The following is an 18,327-nucleotide window of genomic DNA, read 5'->3' on the forward strand; positions in this document are numbered from 1 at the left end:
AGGGCGAGTGGTGGGATCAAGGGCGGGGAAGCTAGGTGAGAAGGGAGACGGGATCTCGATGCTCCGCGTCAGCATAAAAAGTAAACTCGAATAGAATTAGTAAACACAAATGGGCCTGCTGATGTGGTGTGGTTGGATGGCATGAAGGAGCTGACCTGTTCGAATGGTGGCTAACGTGGAAGGAATTTGGATTTCACTTGGCGCAGAGTGCATGATTGGGGGGGAGGGTGTCCTAGCCATGCAAAATCATACAAGAGGGCTTTGCATGCAAAATCTGAGGGAGTGGGTCTTGTCTGCACGATTGATGAGATATTTGCAATATCATACAAGAGGGCTCTGCATGCAAAATCTGAGGGAGTGGGTCTTGTCTGCACAATTGCTAAGCTATTTCCAATGGTGTATTGCACACAAGCAGGGCCCTGTGAGTCTGGCAGGCCCAATGAGTCTGGCTACATATTTTGTGGAGCGGGTAGATGAGCAACAGGAAGTGTGCGATGTTGCAACCCCAATGGCACCAACAAGGGGGAAAAACAGGCTTGCGGCAAGAAAGGGGCCATGAGCAGGCATGGGGTTGAGCAAGCAATCCCGGTTGGGGAGGCTGTAGGGGCAGTCATGCCTCCAAAAGCTATCTGAAGTAGCCCCCGTCTAAGAGCAAGGTAGATAGACTTGAATGCCAGGCCTAATGCCAGCCCTTTTTAAGAAGGAGAGCACCAACCCCAAACACCTGCTTCTACCAATCCACGGCCTAAGAAGAAGTCGGAGAAGGCATGTGATTGGGTTGAGGAGAAGGATGAGAAGATGCCTGCACAACCCATGTCCCACCACAAAAAGGTAGCAGAGGCTACAGTTGCAAAAGGGAAAGGCAAACAACACCTTGATGAGGAGGTAGGTGACACCGAGTTGAAGGAGGAGCGGCTTAATGATACAAAAATGAAAGCAGGCCAATCAGGTGTATGCAAAGAAGATGACAAGGAGATTGAGGGTAGTAGCATGTAGTTCATGTCATTCAGGTTGATTCCATATGTGGAGGTGTTCTTGCTTAAGTCGTGCAGTGATGAATGCCCTAAACGGTTTCGCTTTGAGTTGGTGAGGTGGCAAATGGAGAGGCATCTCAAGAGAGAGCATGGCCTTGGCATACACATCCCAATATGAAAGTCGGGTCACCCCTCCCACACAGAATTGAACTCGAGAGCCAAGGCACCAAGGGCGAGAGTAGAGAAAGCTAACTGGCACAAGTTGGCAAGGAAGCGGTTTGAGGACAAAGAGAGGAATTTTGCAATACACGTAAAAAAGGCTGAGGATCTTCATCGTCTTCGAGCAATTGAGAAATGGGACAAGCTCAGATCGGAGTTTAGGACTGCTCCAAAGAAGCAATTTGTGGAGAACATTGTGAAGGAGTGCATGATTTCCTACCATGCATCAGCTCAATTGCGCCTCGCACACATTCAAAAACGTATCGACGAAGGCTATGATGCGCATGTAAGTTGGTTAATTGGTTAAGCGAATTCTTTGCTGCATGCCTATGGATGCTACAATTTAGGTTCCTTGTATGTTTGAAGTTTTATCATGTTAGCATGTTTAAGTTCCTTGTTTTCTTATGGTTGATCTATGACAAGCATGTAAGTCTCATAGCTTAGGTGATTTCACAACTTTTACGTTTTGAAGGATAGCTTGTAAGCATGTTCAAAGTGTTTCTATACTTATGGCTACTGTAGTTTAACTTACATTTCTTGTATGATTTGAAGCTCCATGAAGCATGTTAGCTGGCTCTAGCTTTCATGGCCACTAGCTTTCTTTGCATGAAGGTCTTTCCTTGCACTTGTTCGTTACCATGGGCCCTTTTTACCCACCCACCATTGTCCAAGTTTTTCTCCACTTGCTTGTGAGAATGTTTAAGTTCCTTCTATGCTTACATTCCTTGCATGTTTTGAAGCTTCATGAAGCATGTGAGCAAGTTATAAGTTTCATGGCCATTGTCTTTCTTTATAAAAGTTCTTTTTGTTAAAATGGTCGTAAGTGGGAGTGACATCTCACTTCTTATCTAAATTAGGTCCGATTTTCTCTCATCAATCACCCCTAAATTAGTGGCTAGTTACCTTAAATAGGTCTTGTATCAATTCAACATATTATTGTGCAATCCAGGTAATACATTTAGTTGAGTACTCTTTTCTATTCATTGTGTGCATTAGTCATTAGATTAATATTAGTATTAGTGTTTGTTTTGGTTTTTCCTACATGGTATCAGAGCCCCTATTAGCTTAATAGCTCACTCAAGCTTGCAAGCAACTAGATCCTTAATCCCTCTTAGTGACATTCATCGTGATGCTCGCTCCTCTCTTCCAAGGCATCCAGAAAATCCCTCTTAGCAACATTCATCTTGTTGCTTGCTCCTCTCTTCCAAGGTATCTGAAACCTTACGAGATGGCAGAGAGCTCTTTCACCCCTTCTCTTAAAGGTAGGCATCCTTGGGAGGATCACCATGTAAAAATTGTGTGTATTGCATGCGTTCAAGGACTATTTATAAAACTCCTTATCTATAAAAATTTTACAAATAAAATACACCAATTTCCTATGAAATCTGTAAATTTTTTTCAACTTCCTTTTACAGTACTCTTTTGTATGTGAAATTGTGAGAAAAACTAAAATTCAACAACCCCTTCTGCTGCACTCACATTGTCGTGCATCTCCGCTCCCATGCTAAGAAAGAAGCCAGAAAAATGCACATTAAGTTTTTTTGAAGCTTACATCATTAATGAACAGTGTTTAGGGCCTGGTAACAGGCCAAGTTTAATGTTGAATGTATATCAAATGCGGCTAAAAGGGCCAAAACATGCCTTAATGATGCTAAAAAGGACTATGCTTGAAGTGAGCACAGATGAGAGATTATGATCTAGAACTGTAGTGCTTGAAGTGCTCTTTCGGCCTGTCTTTACGGCTCGTCGATTGGAGCTACGATGCAAAAGTTATGGCAGTTTGAGTTTAAGTCGATTGCAAATCCGTATCGAATTGGACAACTGCAGCTGAGGGGACAGAAATGAAATGAATGCATGGGCTTGAAGTGCTTTCTCTCTCTCTCTCGACCAACACAAGGGGCTCTCTCTCGTTCTCGAGCAAGCAAGGCTCTCGGAGGAGGAGACAAGCAAGGAGAGAGAGCTGCATAGCAGATAAAAGGAAGCTCGCAGGCAAGAAGGGAGTTGAGCTCAGTAAGAAAAAAACGACGGGAGTCGACGACGGTAATTGAAGACATAAAGCTGAAGAAAAATCGATTTAGGAAAACCGGCACAGAAGGATTTTTGTTCATCAACGACAGCTTAAGTTTAGTTAATCTTTTTGATGAAACGTGGAGCCGTTAATGGCCCGGGGTAATCTATAAGGGGAGCTTAACCTCCTAAAGCATCATTTGCATTAATTAATGGTGTCGTTAACAAAATTGATTCATAATTGTGCGTCAATTTCGTCGGTGTTACCAGTTTCCAAGCAATCTTTGTGCGTCGATAGCATTACCAAGTAACTAATAATTATTGTGTTGTGCGGTGCGACAATTCTTGGCTCTCAAATTTTCCACAGCCAGAGGCCCGGCGTCTGACCTGGCACAAGTTAAACATATCCCCCGACAATGTGATACTCACATAATTATTAAGTGACCCCCCGAGTAGGCATCACACCATAGACAAACTTAATGGCAACAACTATCAAGTTTGTAAGTTGAAGATGAAGCTCTACATCAAGGATCTTCAACTATGGGATGCTATCTTCACTCTAGCTCCAAGTCCTGTGTCAACGCGGCCCACATGGAGATCATCCTCCATTGTGGGAATTGATGAGTGCCAATGGTGCGGTCTTTGAAGTCAATAGAAGCTATATGGTCTTTCTTTCACAAGACTTATGCGCATACCAACTTAGTTTACCAAGAGATTGGTGAACACCAACATGCAAGAAGGACAAAACACTGCCAAGTTTGTGGATGCTTGGCAAGTTCTTCGTGATTAGGTCATTATCTAGGGATTGGCCATCCCTGAGACATTACAAACCATGATTTCGGTGGCAGCCCTTCTATCCTCTTGGTAGGAATTCATCACCACATAGTGTGGACCTGCAAGTGAAACCCTTGGTGGCAATAATCCATCAAGAAAAGTCTCTCTGTGGTCAGCCTATGGGAGCCCAACTAGTAGCACTTGCCACCAGCCGCAAAGCCGGCCAAGCCTTGTGGCAATACCTCCAACCGCCAAGGCTCCTTCAACACCAGTACGCACCCTCCCTGCCACCATTCAAACTTCAATCATGGTGGTCGTTAGTGACAACATCATGGCGATAAGAGCAATCCTCATGCTCACTTTTAATGCGAATTTTGACACAAATATGGATATCTAGAGAAAGATTTTTATTAGAAAATGAGCAAGTAGAGAACTTCTTCCACCAAAGGTTCGATGCATGCAACTTCATCCCATACCCTCAAGCCCAAGCTCATTATATTGAGCTCTCACACTATAATGGTAGCAGCGAGCCTCTTCTCATGTCATCCCAACCACCCATGCAACTATAGGTTGTGTGCCACCACGGTTCAAAGTATACTTAGAGTTGTCCTTGTTTATCTATGTTTTTCATTGATTGTCTTAGGTTCTAGTTTACCAATCTTCACCCTTTTTTCCATGGGGACCTCGATGATCATGAAACCTACCACTCGATGTCCATGAAATTGACAAGCCAAAGTCATCGGGGTGTAGTTTGAAATCGGCGAGTTATGGTTCAAGTATACTTAGAGTTGTCCTTGTTCATGTATACTTGTCCTAGTTTACCATCTTTTTGTTTTAGGCACCATTGGTCATTTCTTTTCTTTATATTAATAGAGGTGCAAAGCTCCTTTGATTCGTCGAAAGAAGCACTATTTGCTCTATTTTGACTCCTTACATCTCATGAGTCCATTTGAGTGCCTTGAGGCTATGCACATGTCAATAATCTTGATGCCTATGTATGTAAATTTCTTTCTTCTACACGACCTCAAGCAGCTAACCCATTAGTGCCATAAAGTTTTTTGTAGTGGCCTTCGGAGCCTTGCTCAAGTGGCACATGATGCAGGCCTTCGGCGTGCTTGTTGATGAGTCAGAGCTTGGGCTCGTGTTTATGGATGCCCCACAACAATCGAATAACGTTGATTGTGGATTTTATGTCATGAAATACATCAGGTGCTTGGCTAGCCAAGGCACACATCAAGTGGATTTTATATGTGTATCTCTTGGAAGGTTTACAAATAGTTGGGTTGTTTTGCAGGGAGATTATTGTGGGGGGATTGGAGGAGAGGCCACGAAGGAACTGGTTGACACGAGACTAGTTTCAGCATGACGAAGTATGCAACATGAAGCATCAGCTCTATGATTGGTGTATGGAGTGCTTGTCCAAGATATAGGCTTATTGCTTCTGCAGCTCTTGGGCCTAACAACATCAATGACTATGAAAACTTGTTGTATTAGCCTTATTGATCTTGAGGCAGACTTTTTACTACAAGAACTTGTGATTTTAGGTTTTCGGTTGTAATAGATGATTTTCGACATAATATTGTTTTTTTTGAATCTATGCTTTCTTTGCTGATCTTTTATCGGTCTACTCGCTATTTGGCAAAGGTTTCTTCCTAAACATGCTATAATTTAGTGCTCATTATCATCCCAGAATATGTCCTTGTTGGGTATTTTATGCTTTATGTTGCTGTCTCCAGGGATGTCAGCTATACACATTATGTCTCGAATATGGTCATTGATTGAAAGGTGAAATTGAAATTTGCTGAAGTCATGGTCTTTGAATCTGTTGGTTAGGAATTTGGTATGCAACAGAGTTATAGCATGCGGTTGTGTTCTCAGCAAGTGAAGTTGCAATCGTCTCCATCTTCAAACTCATAAGTTATGGACATTGTCACTTTATTATGAGCCCATTTGATTTTTCTAGTTAAGGTTGCTAAGTCTCAATATGCTGGTTATGGTCATCCCAGATTATGTCTGTTGGGGATTTTATGGTTTAGGTTGCCGTCTCCGGGGCTGTCAGTTATATGCATTATGTCTCGAGTATGATCATCAATTATACGCATTGTGCCTTGACTAAGGTCATTGTCTGTGGTTTCAAACTTTTTATTTTAATTCATAGTGCCCGGTTGTGTTAGTTATGGCTATGCTTTGAAGGTTATGGTTTACGCATGCATTTTGTAAAGGTGAACTTGAAATTTGTTGAAGTCATGGTCTTTGAATCTATTGGTTAGGGCTTTGGTATGAAACAGGGTTATAGCATGCGATTGCGTTCTCAGCAAGTGAAGTTGCAACAGTCTCCATCTTCGAACTCATAAGTTATGGCCATTGTCACCTCATTATGGGACCATCTGAATTTTCTAGCTAAGTTTGCTAGGTCTCAATATGATGGTTATGATCATCATTTGTATAGTCACTAGTTATGGTTTTTGCATTCTTTACTTCAAGTCTTAGTCTCTGCGGCTATCGGTTATGGCTATGGTACATGAAGGTTATGTCTTATGTGGTTATTCTCAGTAGATAGGGTTGCAATGGTCACTTTCCATGTTTATAGGTTATAATCATTACAGCTAGCATGGTGGTCAGCCCTCATCATTGGTTGTGGTCACCATGACTTGACCATAGTCACTAGTTATGGTACTCATGGTGGATTCAAACTTGTTTAAGTCTATTATCACCCACATAACCTTAACTCCTCAATGACATTGTGACACAATGGAGAAATCCCAAAAACTATGCAACAATGGTTGTCAACATCTAAATCCATCTCCACTACTTAGCCTTAGACACAACAGTACTCACTTGCCCAACAATTTGGTAAGGCCTTAAAAGCTAAAAGATATCGATCTAAAAATTGATGCAATAAGTGACCAGGAATAATATGCAACAAATATCAACCCAAAAATTGATGCAATAATGGTTGTCAACCTCCAAATCCATCTCCAATACTTCTACATTAGACACAACACAACAGTTCGGTATGTAAGCAGACTTTGAAATCTACAAATATCGATCCAAAAATCGATGCAATGAGACAGCCTGCATTAAAAGCTACAAATAACAACCCAAAAATCGATGCATTCATTGGTGTCAACCTCCAAAACCATCTCCACTACTTTAGCCTTAGACACAACACAATTCATTTGCCCAAAAGTTTGGTATGTAAGCAGGCCTTAAAAGCTACAGATATCGATCCAAAAATTGATGCAATAAGAGAGCAGGCATTGAAAGAAATATCAACCCAAAAATCTATGCAATAATCATGCATTATGAAGAGCCACTTAACAATCTTGGCTCGGTGTAAATCACCACATGTGCTAATTTGTTATCAAAGAGAAATATTTCTGAAGGGCAAAGAGCGATAGCAGCCTCTCATGTTATGAGAACCATTCGTTGTTGGGATGCAAGGACCCCATCAAGTATGAACCCGTCCTCACATCAAATCCTAAACCTTCTCTCCTCTGTACCAACAAATCCATATATATAGTTAACAACTTGCCCCCTTTGAATGACATCATTGAAGAGAGTAACATGTGGATTTAGAAGAGGAGACTCAGAACCAGTTGGGGCCTACTTAAGTGTCAAGGGCAAGAGAGCATGGCATGTATGACATGAGTGGCTTTCTCTCGGATCAAGCAAAAGAATTTTTCTACAACAATGGAAGCAGAACACTTTAGGTCTCTTTTCGAAGAGTACTCGGCTCCTTGCTCGTTGATGTTTTTGTCATAAAATGCCAGTAGTTGAGGCCTTTGGAGGGAAAATAGAGACCAACCCAACATTAGCTCCACATCCATCAGTTTCTCATGACATACCATGACCTAGCCGAGTCTGTCTAATTGAGCCCCTTGCTGGCAAGTCGATGCGCTTTGGGACAATCAAAGTGGAGATGCAATCCCTTGAGTTGCACAACTGATTAAAGATGATAAATTTTAGGTTACTATCAACCCCCCCAATTGTTCTTCAAAGCTTTGTAAAAGTCCTTCCAAGTCTGAGATGCATCCAAGAATCTAGTTATCAATATTGGCTACACTTTCCTCAGCCATGGTGGGTAGCTGGCTTGACATCTCTTGGTCCCCCATTGAATCTTCGTCCCACATCATTGCATCTTGCTCCCTTGCTTGAGCATTGGCCTCCTAAATAGCATGGTTGAAAGCATGTATGCTATCAAGAACTGGGAAAATACATAGAAGTTGAGGAAAGTGCTTTTGAACTATTAGTCGAATTTCGTACTAATGCTTGCATTTGAACCCCAGTCAGGATTGGGGATGCTCACATGATACCATTGGGAAGGAGATGACATGCTAAGAATTTTGAACAACAAAATGCTTTCCTCTATCACTTGAAGGGTGGTAGGATCAGCCTCAAACCTTTTGAGAATCGCCTCACCACTTGCTAATCTGGATGTGTGATGCTTGCTTGACCCAACTCAATTAAAACGCCCGGAATCAGCTGCCACAAGTTTAAGCACAAGAACTTAGGAGTTGGCATATACAATAGAATATGATACTAGTTGCAAACTCCAAAACCAATAGACTCTTACCAATCTCTTGATTTTGCTTAAAGAACACAAGCAAGGCTCCTTCGATGTCTGTGCCATGCAATGAATCACCCACAAGTGTATGCAAAAGGACAAGTATTGATCTATCTATCTTTGTATCAAGCAAAGTATACTTGATATATTGCCATAATCGTTCATCCAAGTTTGTCATGTCCATATTCGCGTGTGCAGATAGATGCCCAAACTTTCGTCACCTTGTTTGCCACATGCATGTGCTACCACACCAACCGTTTGTCATGTAATGTTGGATGTTTTCATGTGTCCAACAACTGTCCATATCCCAGATTAAAAATCTCCTCATTTGGTGTTTGCATTAGATTTGATAAGTGATTATAGACATCAGCTCGCTTGTCCTTAGGGACCTATAAAATGATTTCAACATGATGGTTATTAATATTGATAGCAGTCCTTGACACACCAAAGGAACGGAAAGCTGTGCAACAACTATAGCAATTGCATACCCGCAGTAATAGGTTCTCCACCCATGCCTTCTTGACATGGAACCAACATAGTTATACATGGCATGCAGCTTGTTTTGGGTTGTCGGCTTCATCTTCTCTCCAACAATGAGGATCCTCATTGAACACCTTGAGAATCACTTCCAACTCTTATTGATTCTTGTCAATGATAATAGCTGCAGGAAAAAAATTTCCTAGCTTTGTAAAGACCAACTTGAAGGTTAACTCCAAAGCCACTTTTTCTTGATTAATGCCCACATCGCTCGTGCATAACATTAGCCATATTGGCATCCCTACACCAATTTGGTGGGACAAGACTGCAGCATAAAGTGGTAAGCCAAAAACATTTGTTTGAATGTGTTATCCACTGCCGAAGAGTTATGATGAGAGAAACGAATATAAATTTCTAGCATGTCCTCATCTTGAATGACAAGAATAAAGGGTCTCTTGCATTCACCATCTGTCCTCGAGTTGTATGGTTGGACAAATATGACCTACAAGCAAGCGCATACACCTAAACAAAATAGCATGCAAAATGTGACCAGCTGTTGAGCTCTCAATGGTACCTTCTTCAAATCTTGCAAGTTAAGCGCTTTCGTAAGCATTGCAATCCATTCATGCTTTGCAAATCCTCCTACAATAAGGCCAAGAGATGCAACATAATATAGATCTACAAAGAATTACTCGTAAAACGATACGATTGAACTCTTGAGATGCTTTGGGAGAGAGTGAAATACCTTATGTGCGCATCTGGTGTAACAACATTTGCACTTCTTTTGGTATCATGAAGAACTGATAGATCACACGATCAAGTGTAGATGCATGATCCATGTGAAGGCGTTCCTTTGCCTTTGACATTTTTGCAACATGCCGGCAAGTGCCTATATCAAACATGCCCTTCGTGAAGCATGCAACTTACGGATGGATGCATTGGCAAGTCATAAAGGTATGCATGAGAGCCACGTATATGTCCCTTGTGAGTATCTTGGACTTTGATAATCACCTAATCAAAATCTTCAAAGTGTTGGACCACCACCTTGAATCCACATCCGCGCCTTTTGGATTTTCATTCTCGTCGCTTGTCTGCACCTTTTTGTTAAATGCTACCCCATTAATGACACATGTATTCTTGCACCCACTTGCTTAATCCATGCTTCTTTGCTGATCTGACCAAGACAAGCCTTGTCTGATGCTTTATAATGATGTTCGCCAATTGTTGCTCCACTTGGGATAGGGTTGTCTCAATTGATGTGCTTGAAGTAGTAATAGACCAGCTACAAACAAGCCGGGAGGAGACATCATGGGAATTAGGTTTCTCTTCCAACAAACAACCACACGCAATTACTGAACCTCTTATGTAGTCATGAGATATCCCATGTTCTCTCATGTCAATGCATCATTTTTTCTTCATTGCGTTAAAAATGGCAGCCACTCCCAAGTGTTTTTCATGCAAGTTGAGGGACAATGGGCTACACGTACAATGTGCGCCCAATCTTTTATGCATGTGATTTTCAGGCATGATGATTTCAGCTGCAAGTAGAGTTGTTGTGAGGTTGCAATTGGATAGAGGGAGTGATCATTTCTCATTCTATTCCACCTCTTTAGACTCATCAAACCTCTCACGTCATGTGCTTTTAGAATTGAAAGCGACATTGTGACTGTCCCAGCCAAATCCTTCACCATTAAGGAGTACATTTTCTCATAAATGAGAAGAATGTTTTTGATAAGTATTGTAATGCATCTAAGGAATCCCTCAAGTCCTCAACATCAGGCAATGGATCCATACAAACATCCATCTCATCCCAAGATTATGGTCTTCCAAAAATCCATATTGATCCAGATCATCATCGCTTGATACACCCTCCATAGTAGTGGCAAAACCAAGATAACCTTTAAACGAAAGATTGGCTACATTGTTGGCTTGATGCACCTGCATGAGCATAACAATGCAAGTGTGACGATTTAAACCCTTGCATGCAACCCAACTTGCTGATATTAAACATGCACACATTAGCGAGACTTTGGTAGGCAGAGAGATTGTCAAAATAGCAGAGACATTAGATGCTTATTGCAACACACACACACACAAGGGAGAGACATTTGTAGACAAAAGGATCAAAAGAGAACCTCGTTGACATGCCCGTCGGACTTGTGTGTAGCCTCATCAAAGAGACTTTAACCGCCACCCAGATGTTACCCCTCCCATCAGCAAAACCTTAATGGCCATTACTTAGGAGCATCAATAGCTTTACTGGTGCGATGGGTGATGTGCAACAAGCAAGGAGGGTGGTCTTGCACCAGAAGCAGACGTGCACAAGTTTCCCAAACTCCAGCCATTCAAAAATGCCGCCACGCCATAATTCCAAATTCCTTCCACCTTAGCCCCCATTCGGACACATCAGCTCCGCCACGCCACCCAGACGTGCCACATCAAGAGGCCTGTCTGCATTTACTTATTCTATTCGAGTTTATTTTTTATGCAACGTGGAACGCCGAGATCCCCTCTCCCTTCAGGCCCAACTTCCTCGCCCTTGATCCCACCGCTCACCCTTCTCTTAAGACCCCGTGTAAGTTAGTCTTGGGTGGGGTGCGGTGGGGTGGGGTGGGGTGGGGTGGGGGCGGGGGGGAACAAGATTGTCTAACCTCCTTGCACTGTGGACAAAATTTTTTAATTGGCGCCAAACGCCATCTATAAGGCTCTTATACTTGAATTGGCGCCAAATTGAATGATCCATCGCCACAGCCAGCATGCCACTTGACAGAGAAGAGCTCTTAACAGCTCTGCGCTCTGTTACCGCAGTAGCCAATGCACCTGTCAATGCTTCCCAGTAGAGGTACTCTGCTGCTGTCCAAATCGGAGAAGGGGATAAATCTTCGCCCATGTTTGCCTGCGGAGGTAAAATCAATGCCGCCCAATTCAGCCTCCCCTGTTCTTTCTATGTACAAGGGCTTGGCGAGCTTCCTCTGCCTCTTTCTCCCTCCAACATCTTTCACCTCATCGACCTCTCAGAGCAAGCTCCTTACATCAAAGGCTCTGCTACCGCCGGCGACAAATCTGTGCGCGAAGCCCGCCAGATTGATGCGTCTTTTCTCACATGCCACCCTCTCAACTCCACCTTCTTCCTCCACACTGCTCAAGCCATAGCTGCGCATGCTGTTGAAAGACTAGGCATGGATGCTCACAACGTTCACCTGGATGCCAAACCCTACAAGCTCCTCCTCTATGAAGCTGGTGGTCAGTTCGCATTCCACCGCGGCACAGAGAGGGAGCTCGGCATGTCTGGAACCCTCATCATCCAGATTCCCACTCTGTCTCTCCACCAAGGTGACCAGCTTGTTGTTCACAATGCCCATAACAGTGTCACCTTCGACTTCTCTGGTGGCAAGAGCTCTCGTAAATTCCAGTTCACTGCTTTCTTCACTGATTGTCAGCACATGCTCACCTTGAGAACAATGGGTAGCCAGGTTTGCTTGGTGTTTAATCTCATACGTCGTAACATGCAGGTCATTCCTCCTCATCACAAACCAGACGCCCTTTCAAATTCTGCCACACGGACGGAAGCAGGTTTGAAAGCATGGTTCCAGAGCTATGATGAAAAGGGGCCCCAGAAAATTTTCATTCCCTTGGAGCATAAGTATACAAAAAAGGATCTTTGCTTCACAGGTCTAAAGGGCAAGGATGTTCTAGTAACAGAGGTGATGAGAAGGTGCAGGAGAAATATGCCACTGGAGCTGTCATTTGAGCTCAGTTTGTGTATAATAGACAGGCCCAGAACTTGTGAAGGTGAAGATGAGGAATATTATTTAGATGAGTCAGAGTTCCAGGCAACAAAGTGGGTTGCAGAAAATGATAGAGAGGTAGCTTTTTCAAGCTTAAAGCTAGACCTTGACTCTGAGTTGCTAGTGTTTCAAGATGAGCTTTTCCATAATGGCTTAGATCCAGACAAAGAGAAACATGAAGACGAGTTCAAGCGAAAACATGGTCCCTGCGTTCACTATTGGTATCATAGTGCAATGCTAGCTGTCTGGCCCAAGAGAAAAGACAATGGAAATCCTTGGTCGTGGAGGGTTTGAAGGAGGTCTAGACCTTGTAGAGGTAAAAATAAGCAAGGGAGAAATATCTGATGCAGAACTTCTCTACAAAGACTTGTTGAAACTCTTGCATGAAAACCCCCATTCTATGTCAAGGATTCTGCACCTATGTGCACATTTTGGAGATTATGAAGGTATGGAGAAGGTTATTGATGTTCTGGGAGGCCACAGACAGTGTCCTAATGACCGGCAGCGATATGAGTCCAAGCGTTTTGGCATTGGAAATGCTGAAGTTGCTAAGATGCTCGCATTGGCAATTCAGACTCATGGATGGGAGGTATGTGGCTCTCTGATAGAAGAGAAGCTTTTACTGTGGTCAAGAATCAGCCATGAATGTGAGAGTTATGCAAACCTTGCCCTGGAGTTTCAATCTATCGGTATGCATGCTGCGGCAGTGTCCATTGCAAAGAAAATAGGCACCCTTATTCAGAACTTGCAAGGTATTATAACAGAGTTAACAGATTCTGATGTAGTAGCTATCTTGATCATGCTCTTCAAATTGCCAGAGTGCCATGGTGAGCTTGCTCCTTCTTTGGTGGACAAAATTATCAAAGAAGCTACAGATATTACCCTGGGTAGAGTAGTGACCAAGCTAAGAGATGCAGGCAGTAGGGATGTGTCAGATGCCTGGTCTAAGAAGTATTTTTGCTTGAAAGAAAACCGGGTATTACTCGATCTATTCATCAAAATCTGCAGAGGGTTGACAACCCGTGAACTCAAAGTTCCGGAGAAGCCACTAGGGCTGTATTCTAAGTACACTGAGCACAAGGCTTCAAAGGAAATCAAGAAATGCATAGTGGAGGTAATGGAGACTTTTCTTTGGCTAGAAGACATGTCTTTGCTGGAAGGAATGGTGAAATCCATAGTTTCTCAATCTCAGAAATGCAAGAACCAGTGGCTGCTGAAGGAGATAATAGAATCGTCTGGCTTCTCGCAGACGGCTAGTTGTACTGAATTGGGAAAAAGTGCATTGAGGAACTTGGTTAAAGAACGCATATGCAGGTTAGAGAGTGAGCACAAACCTGTTTTCTCTTGGTGTCAGCCTTCAGCAACACTTCCAGGCCACCCAGAAGTAGAGGCCTTATTGAGGGGTCCTCTTGGTTTGCCAGATGCTCGGGACTTTGCAAAAAAGTATTTTGGTGGTTGGATGTCTAGATGCGGTCATGATGCTTATGGTTTTAGTGCCACTGCACAGGAAGGTGGGAAAGGAAGAGCGGCCTATTGTACAATCGTAAAGACACGCCGTGTCTTCGAGGAAATGGAAAGGCAGTGGGATGCTGGACGGCGAGAGCTTGCAAGGCTCCAGCCAAGATTACAAGAACTCCAGGGTACAAAGACCCAGGATGAAAGTGGAGGGCAAGCCTTTAACAACATGGATTCTATGGCAGAAGGGGAGTGCGCCTCTGGTGTGAATAAGAGACTGAAAACAGATGGTGAATCAATTGGATCAAGTAAGAAGCATCCCATTTTTCTGTAGCTCAATTTATACCTCTTGAGAACTTCTCTGCCTCGATGATGCATGGGCTTGGAGGACAATGAGCCATAGCTTATAGAAAGTTTCTGACATTTCTCGCTTGTGGACCATGGATTTAAAAGAGTCCCTTCAAATACCTGAGCTCCTGCCTTTTGGTTTGCTATGTATGCCTCCACATCTCGTTCCAACCATGAACATCAACGTGCAGTCTTCTGCCTCCCTGATCGCTCGCTAGAGTCGCCCATATCTTCCCACATTTGGATTGTGTTATATCCCTCCATCACAAAGTTTCATTGTTGTCAACGAAAGGAGTCTCACCATTCTCAATGTTTATTTTCAAGATTGCAACTTGTTGAGTGTTATACAGGCAAGGGTATGGTTGTTTCTTTCTTGCACTTCGCAATAGTTGCCGTTAGTTTGTATCCGATCTCTAATCATATTAGCTTGATAGGGTCTACTATAGGGTTGTCAAAGTCGATGATGATGCGAAAGTGTAAGTTATGGAGAGAATGCACATGCGAGCACAAGCGTGTGTGTGTGTGTGTGTGTGTGTGTGAGAGAGAGAGAGAGAGTTGTTGAAAGAATCAACTAGGTAATGAATTAGATTATTATACAATGGGGGTAGAGGTGCCTCTTATATGATAATGTTGGGGTTTACATGGGGGCTTGGCAAATTGCCTTGCTCGCAATCATGTCAAATAATTTAAATAATACCTAAGACAAAATAACCAATGGGTTCACATTGGCCATTCACTTGAGATACATAAACCTTAACACTATTGTAATGGGCCACAAAAGTGGTTGGAGCCACTGCTTAGATTCTAGTATTTTAAGCATAACATTTGCATATGACATAAAAACTTCATGGAACATGTTGAGTATCTTGTTAGGGACTTTGAGAGTCATATTTGTTGAAAATACTAAATATAAAAAATTTACTTTTTTAAGGTCTTTTTACTTAAATTTGTAATTTTTTTTACTTAACTTGGGTCAGTAGTAAATGTCTGAGTCTTTATGTATGCAACACAGAAGTGTGATAGGCTCATTACATAACTATTGAGAGATTTTCAAAGATTTTAGAGTCTGTTTATAAAAAAATGTCTACCTATTGAGTCAATTCAGTAAAATTATACATATTTTACCAAATTAGTCCTTAGAGAACTTCAGCCCTTGATTTAGGTTTTTGATAATTTTTTATCAACTCATACTATGTGCTGGGCATATTTCCTTGAGAGGGTTTTTTTGTTTAGACATCCAAATAGCTATTGGATTGTTTTTTTACAAAAGCCTCTTAAAGCCACCAAAGTAGCTTTTTTAAAATAGGAAACACCCTCTCTACAACTCATAATGGACATATGTAGGAAGACCAAGTCGTTCAAGAAGCTACCATGGCCACCCCAGCAAAGGCCTCTACTGGTAGATACATCTCGAATTTGATGTCACTAGCGTGTCACTTGAAAAGAATGCAATTTTGAGCACCGATTGCCTCATAGAAAGTTAAACTATGGATCATACTATATCCAAGAATACCCATTCGTGAACTACGAGCACATCACGTCCAAGATTTTACAAAATAATGAACTTTGGAACACACCATGCCCATAGTCTCACCAACAACAATGGATTGTGTATAGCACATCCATAGTGTTTTGTATACGTCATGTTCGTTCCTTGACATGGGCTATTGTCTTTGGCACCCAGAATTTAGAAAATTCATTTATATCTCACAAGTTATCTTGAATGAGTCAAAGATGTACATATAGCTTATCAAAGAGGCTGAGTATCACAAGGTCAAATTTGAGGACGTAGCCTCAAGTAAAATCAAACAAAAAGCCCAATCTACTAGCGATGTTCTTACCATTAGTAGTGCTCCAGAGAGAGCAAAGTCCAATAGTCAAGCAGTGAGGATATTTATGTTAGTCTCTTGTGCCCTTGAGCACTCTCAGTCAGGATTATACTATTTATTTGTCATTGATTGCTGCAGAGAGCCTACCTGCTACCAAGAAGCTATTCAAATGGAAGATAGCGTGAAGTGGGAACAAGTAATGCGATAAAAGTATAACTCGATTGTGGAAAATGAGACTTGGGAACTAATAGAGTTTCTAGAGAAAAAACAAGCCTTGCCTTGCAAATGGGTGTATAGAAAGAAATACATGACAAAAGATCCCGAGCCTAAGTATAAGGTTAGATTGGTTACTAAGAGATTCAATCAGAAGAAAGGCATAGAGTGATGAGATTTTCTCTCCAATAATCAAGATGACTACATTGTGTCTTGTGCTTGGCCTAGTAGCCATTGAAGACATGGAACTTATCGAGAGATGGATGTGAAGACAACTTTCCTTCACGGGGATGTAGAAGAAGACGTGTACATGAAATAGCCAAAGGGTTTTGAATTTAAATCTGAAAACTCTATGAGGGAAGAACTAGCATGTAGACTGCATAAGACATTGTATGGTCTAAAGCAAGGCTCAAGGTGGTGGTACCAAAAATTTGACAAGTACATGGAGTCTCAAGGCTATATACGAAGCCAAGAAGATCACTACTTGTATACCCGAAAGTTGAACGATAGTTCACTTATGATCTTGGTTATTTTTGTAAGGTATGGGCTTTGTCCTAGCGTCACTAGAGTGTGAGTGAATGAGAGAAGAGATGGAATTATCCCACATGTAATGGTGTAAGGTTGTAGAGCTACTTAAAGCTCCTTAGATGAATAAACAATTATTCCAAGTTTCATTACTTGTCTCTTGTCTATCGTAAACTTCTGATGGGTTAGCAAACTACTCAAGATTGTGTTTATGAATCCAAGTTAATTTATCTTGGAACCTAATTCGCTTGAGTAGCAATCTAGCCTACACACACTCACATGTGTGCACAATGTTTGTCTACCATCCACCTAGCATGATCTGTGGGACAGGTTTCTAACCTCACTCCTATCTTATTGCAGACATAGCGAGAACCACGAATATAATTGTCAATCCATGGGACAAAGCTGACTCGGCTAGTGGATAGAGACTACAAGATGTTGTCAATCTCTTGGAAAACAACAGACAACTCGCATCTAACTCAAGCTACACTCAAATGATCGAAATCACCAAAAGCTAGTCGCTAATGGCAAACAAATCATAACCGTTACAGCATCAAACGACATTCAAACGTTACGAAACTTCTAGGACATGTTTATAAGACCTAAGCAGACATGCTTATGGTCTCAAATCTCACTTTAGGTCAAATGCAAAAATCACGATTATTAACAGTAGTGAGTTTTTGACCTAGTCGTTTTCAACCCAGAATGCATCTAAATGCTTAGCAATGATGTCCCAATACCCCGCCTATACTTATTTTATGATTTTCAAGTTTGAATTTTTACTTATGATGAAATTAGGCCGCGGATCGGTGATGCCAAAATCTACAGATTACCATGAAATGCTTACATCAACATGTAGAGCTCTTACCTGCGGCTGCAACGCAACAGAAGACACTGCAACTTGACAACCGGGAAGGGAGTAGGAAGCGCGAGAAGGAGAGAGGTGGGTGTCGTTAGCTCACGTTGTGTTGTATTATCCACAAGCTTACAAAATACTTGCAAAAATTGACTTTTATACCTTAGCCAAGGTTTCTGTGGTCCAAAGTAATAATCTGGGAGCTCTAACTAAAGATAGGTTGATACAATCTAGAAGCTTGTAGCCCCGGCTCATCAATTATAATGTTTATCTAGAAAGTAGGAGTTACAAAATT

General features: G+C 42.0%; 2 protein-coding genes and 3 pseudogenes across 2 annotated transcripts; 3 read left to right on the forward strand and 2 right to left on the reverse strand.

Annotated features, from left to right (window-relative positions):
- The first annotated feature begins 340 nt into the window (after positions 1-340).
- LOC147453327 (uncharacterized) lies at positions 341-889 on the forward strand (annotated as a pseudogene).
- Positions 890-7,733: 6,844 nt separating this feature from the next.
- On the reverse strand, positions 7,734-8,310 carry LOC147453328 (uncharacterized; annotated as a pseudogene).
- A 1,009-nt stretch (positions 8,311-9,319) lies between these two features.
- LOC147453329 (uncharacterized) lies at positions 9,320-10,968 on the reverse strand (annotated as a pseudogene).
- Positions 10,969-11,724: 756 nt separating this feature from the next.
- On the forward strand, positions 11,725-13,070 carry LOC147453330 (uncharacterized; the record flags this gene model as incomplete). Its single annotated transcript, XM_086519376.1, has 1 exon — positions 11,725-13,070. A coding segment is annotated over exon 1 (1,164 nt), but the record flags the coding sequence as incomplete, so codon positions are not given.
- LOC147453331 (uncharacterized) lies at positions 13,065-14,958 on the forward strand. Its single transcript, XM_086518727.1, has one exon. The coding sequence runs from the start codon at positions 13,072-13,074 to the stop codon at positions 14,593-14,595; it is 1,524 nt and encodes a 507-aa protein (XP_086374853.1). The 5' UTR covers positions 13,065-13,071; the 3' UTR covers positions 14,596-14,958.
- The last annotated feature ends 3,369 nt before the right edge of the window (positions 14,959-18,327 follow it).

Source organism: Adiantum capillus-veneris, chromosome 8, assembly GCF_014529385.1.
Source record: "Adiantum capillus-veneris isolate H3 chromosome 8, ASM1452938v2, whole genome shotgun sequence".
NCBI lineage: Eukaryota > Viridiplantae > Streptophyta > Polypodiopsida > Polypodiales > Pteridaceae > Adiantum > Adiantum capillus-veneris.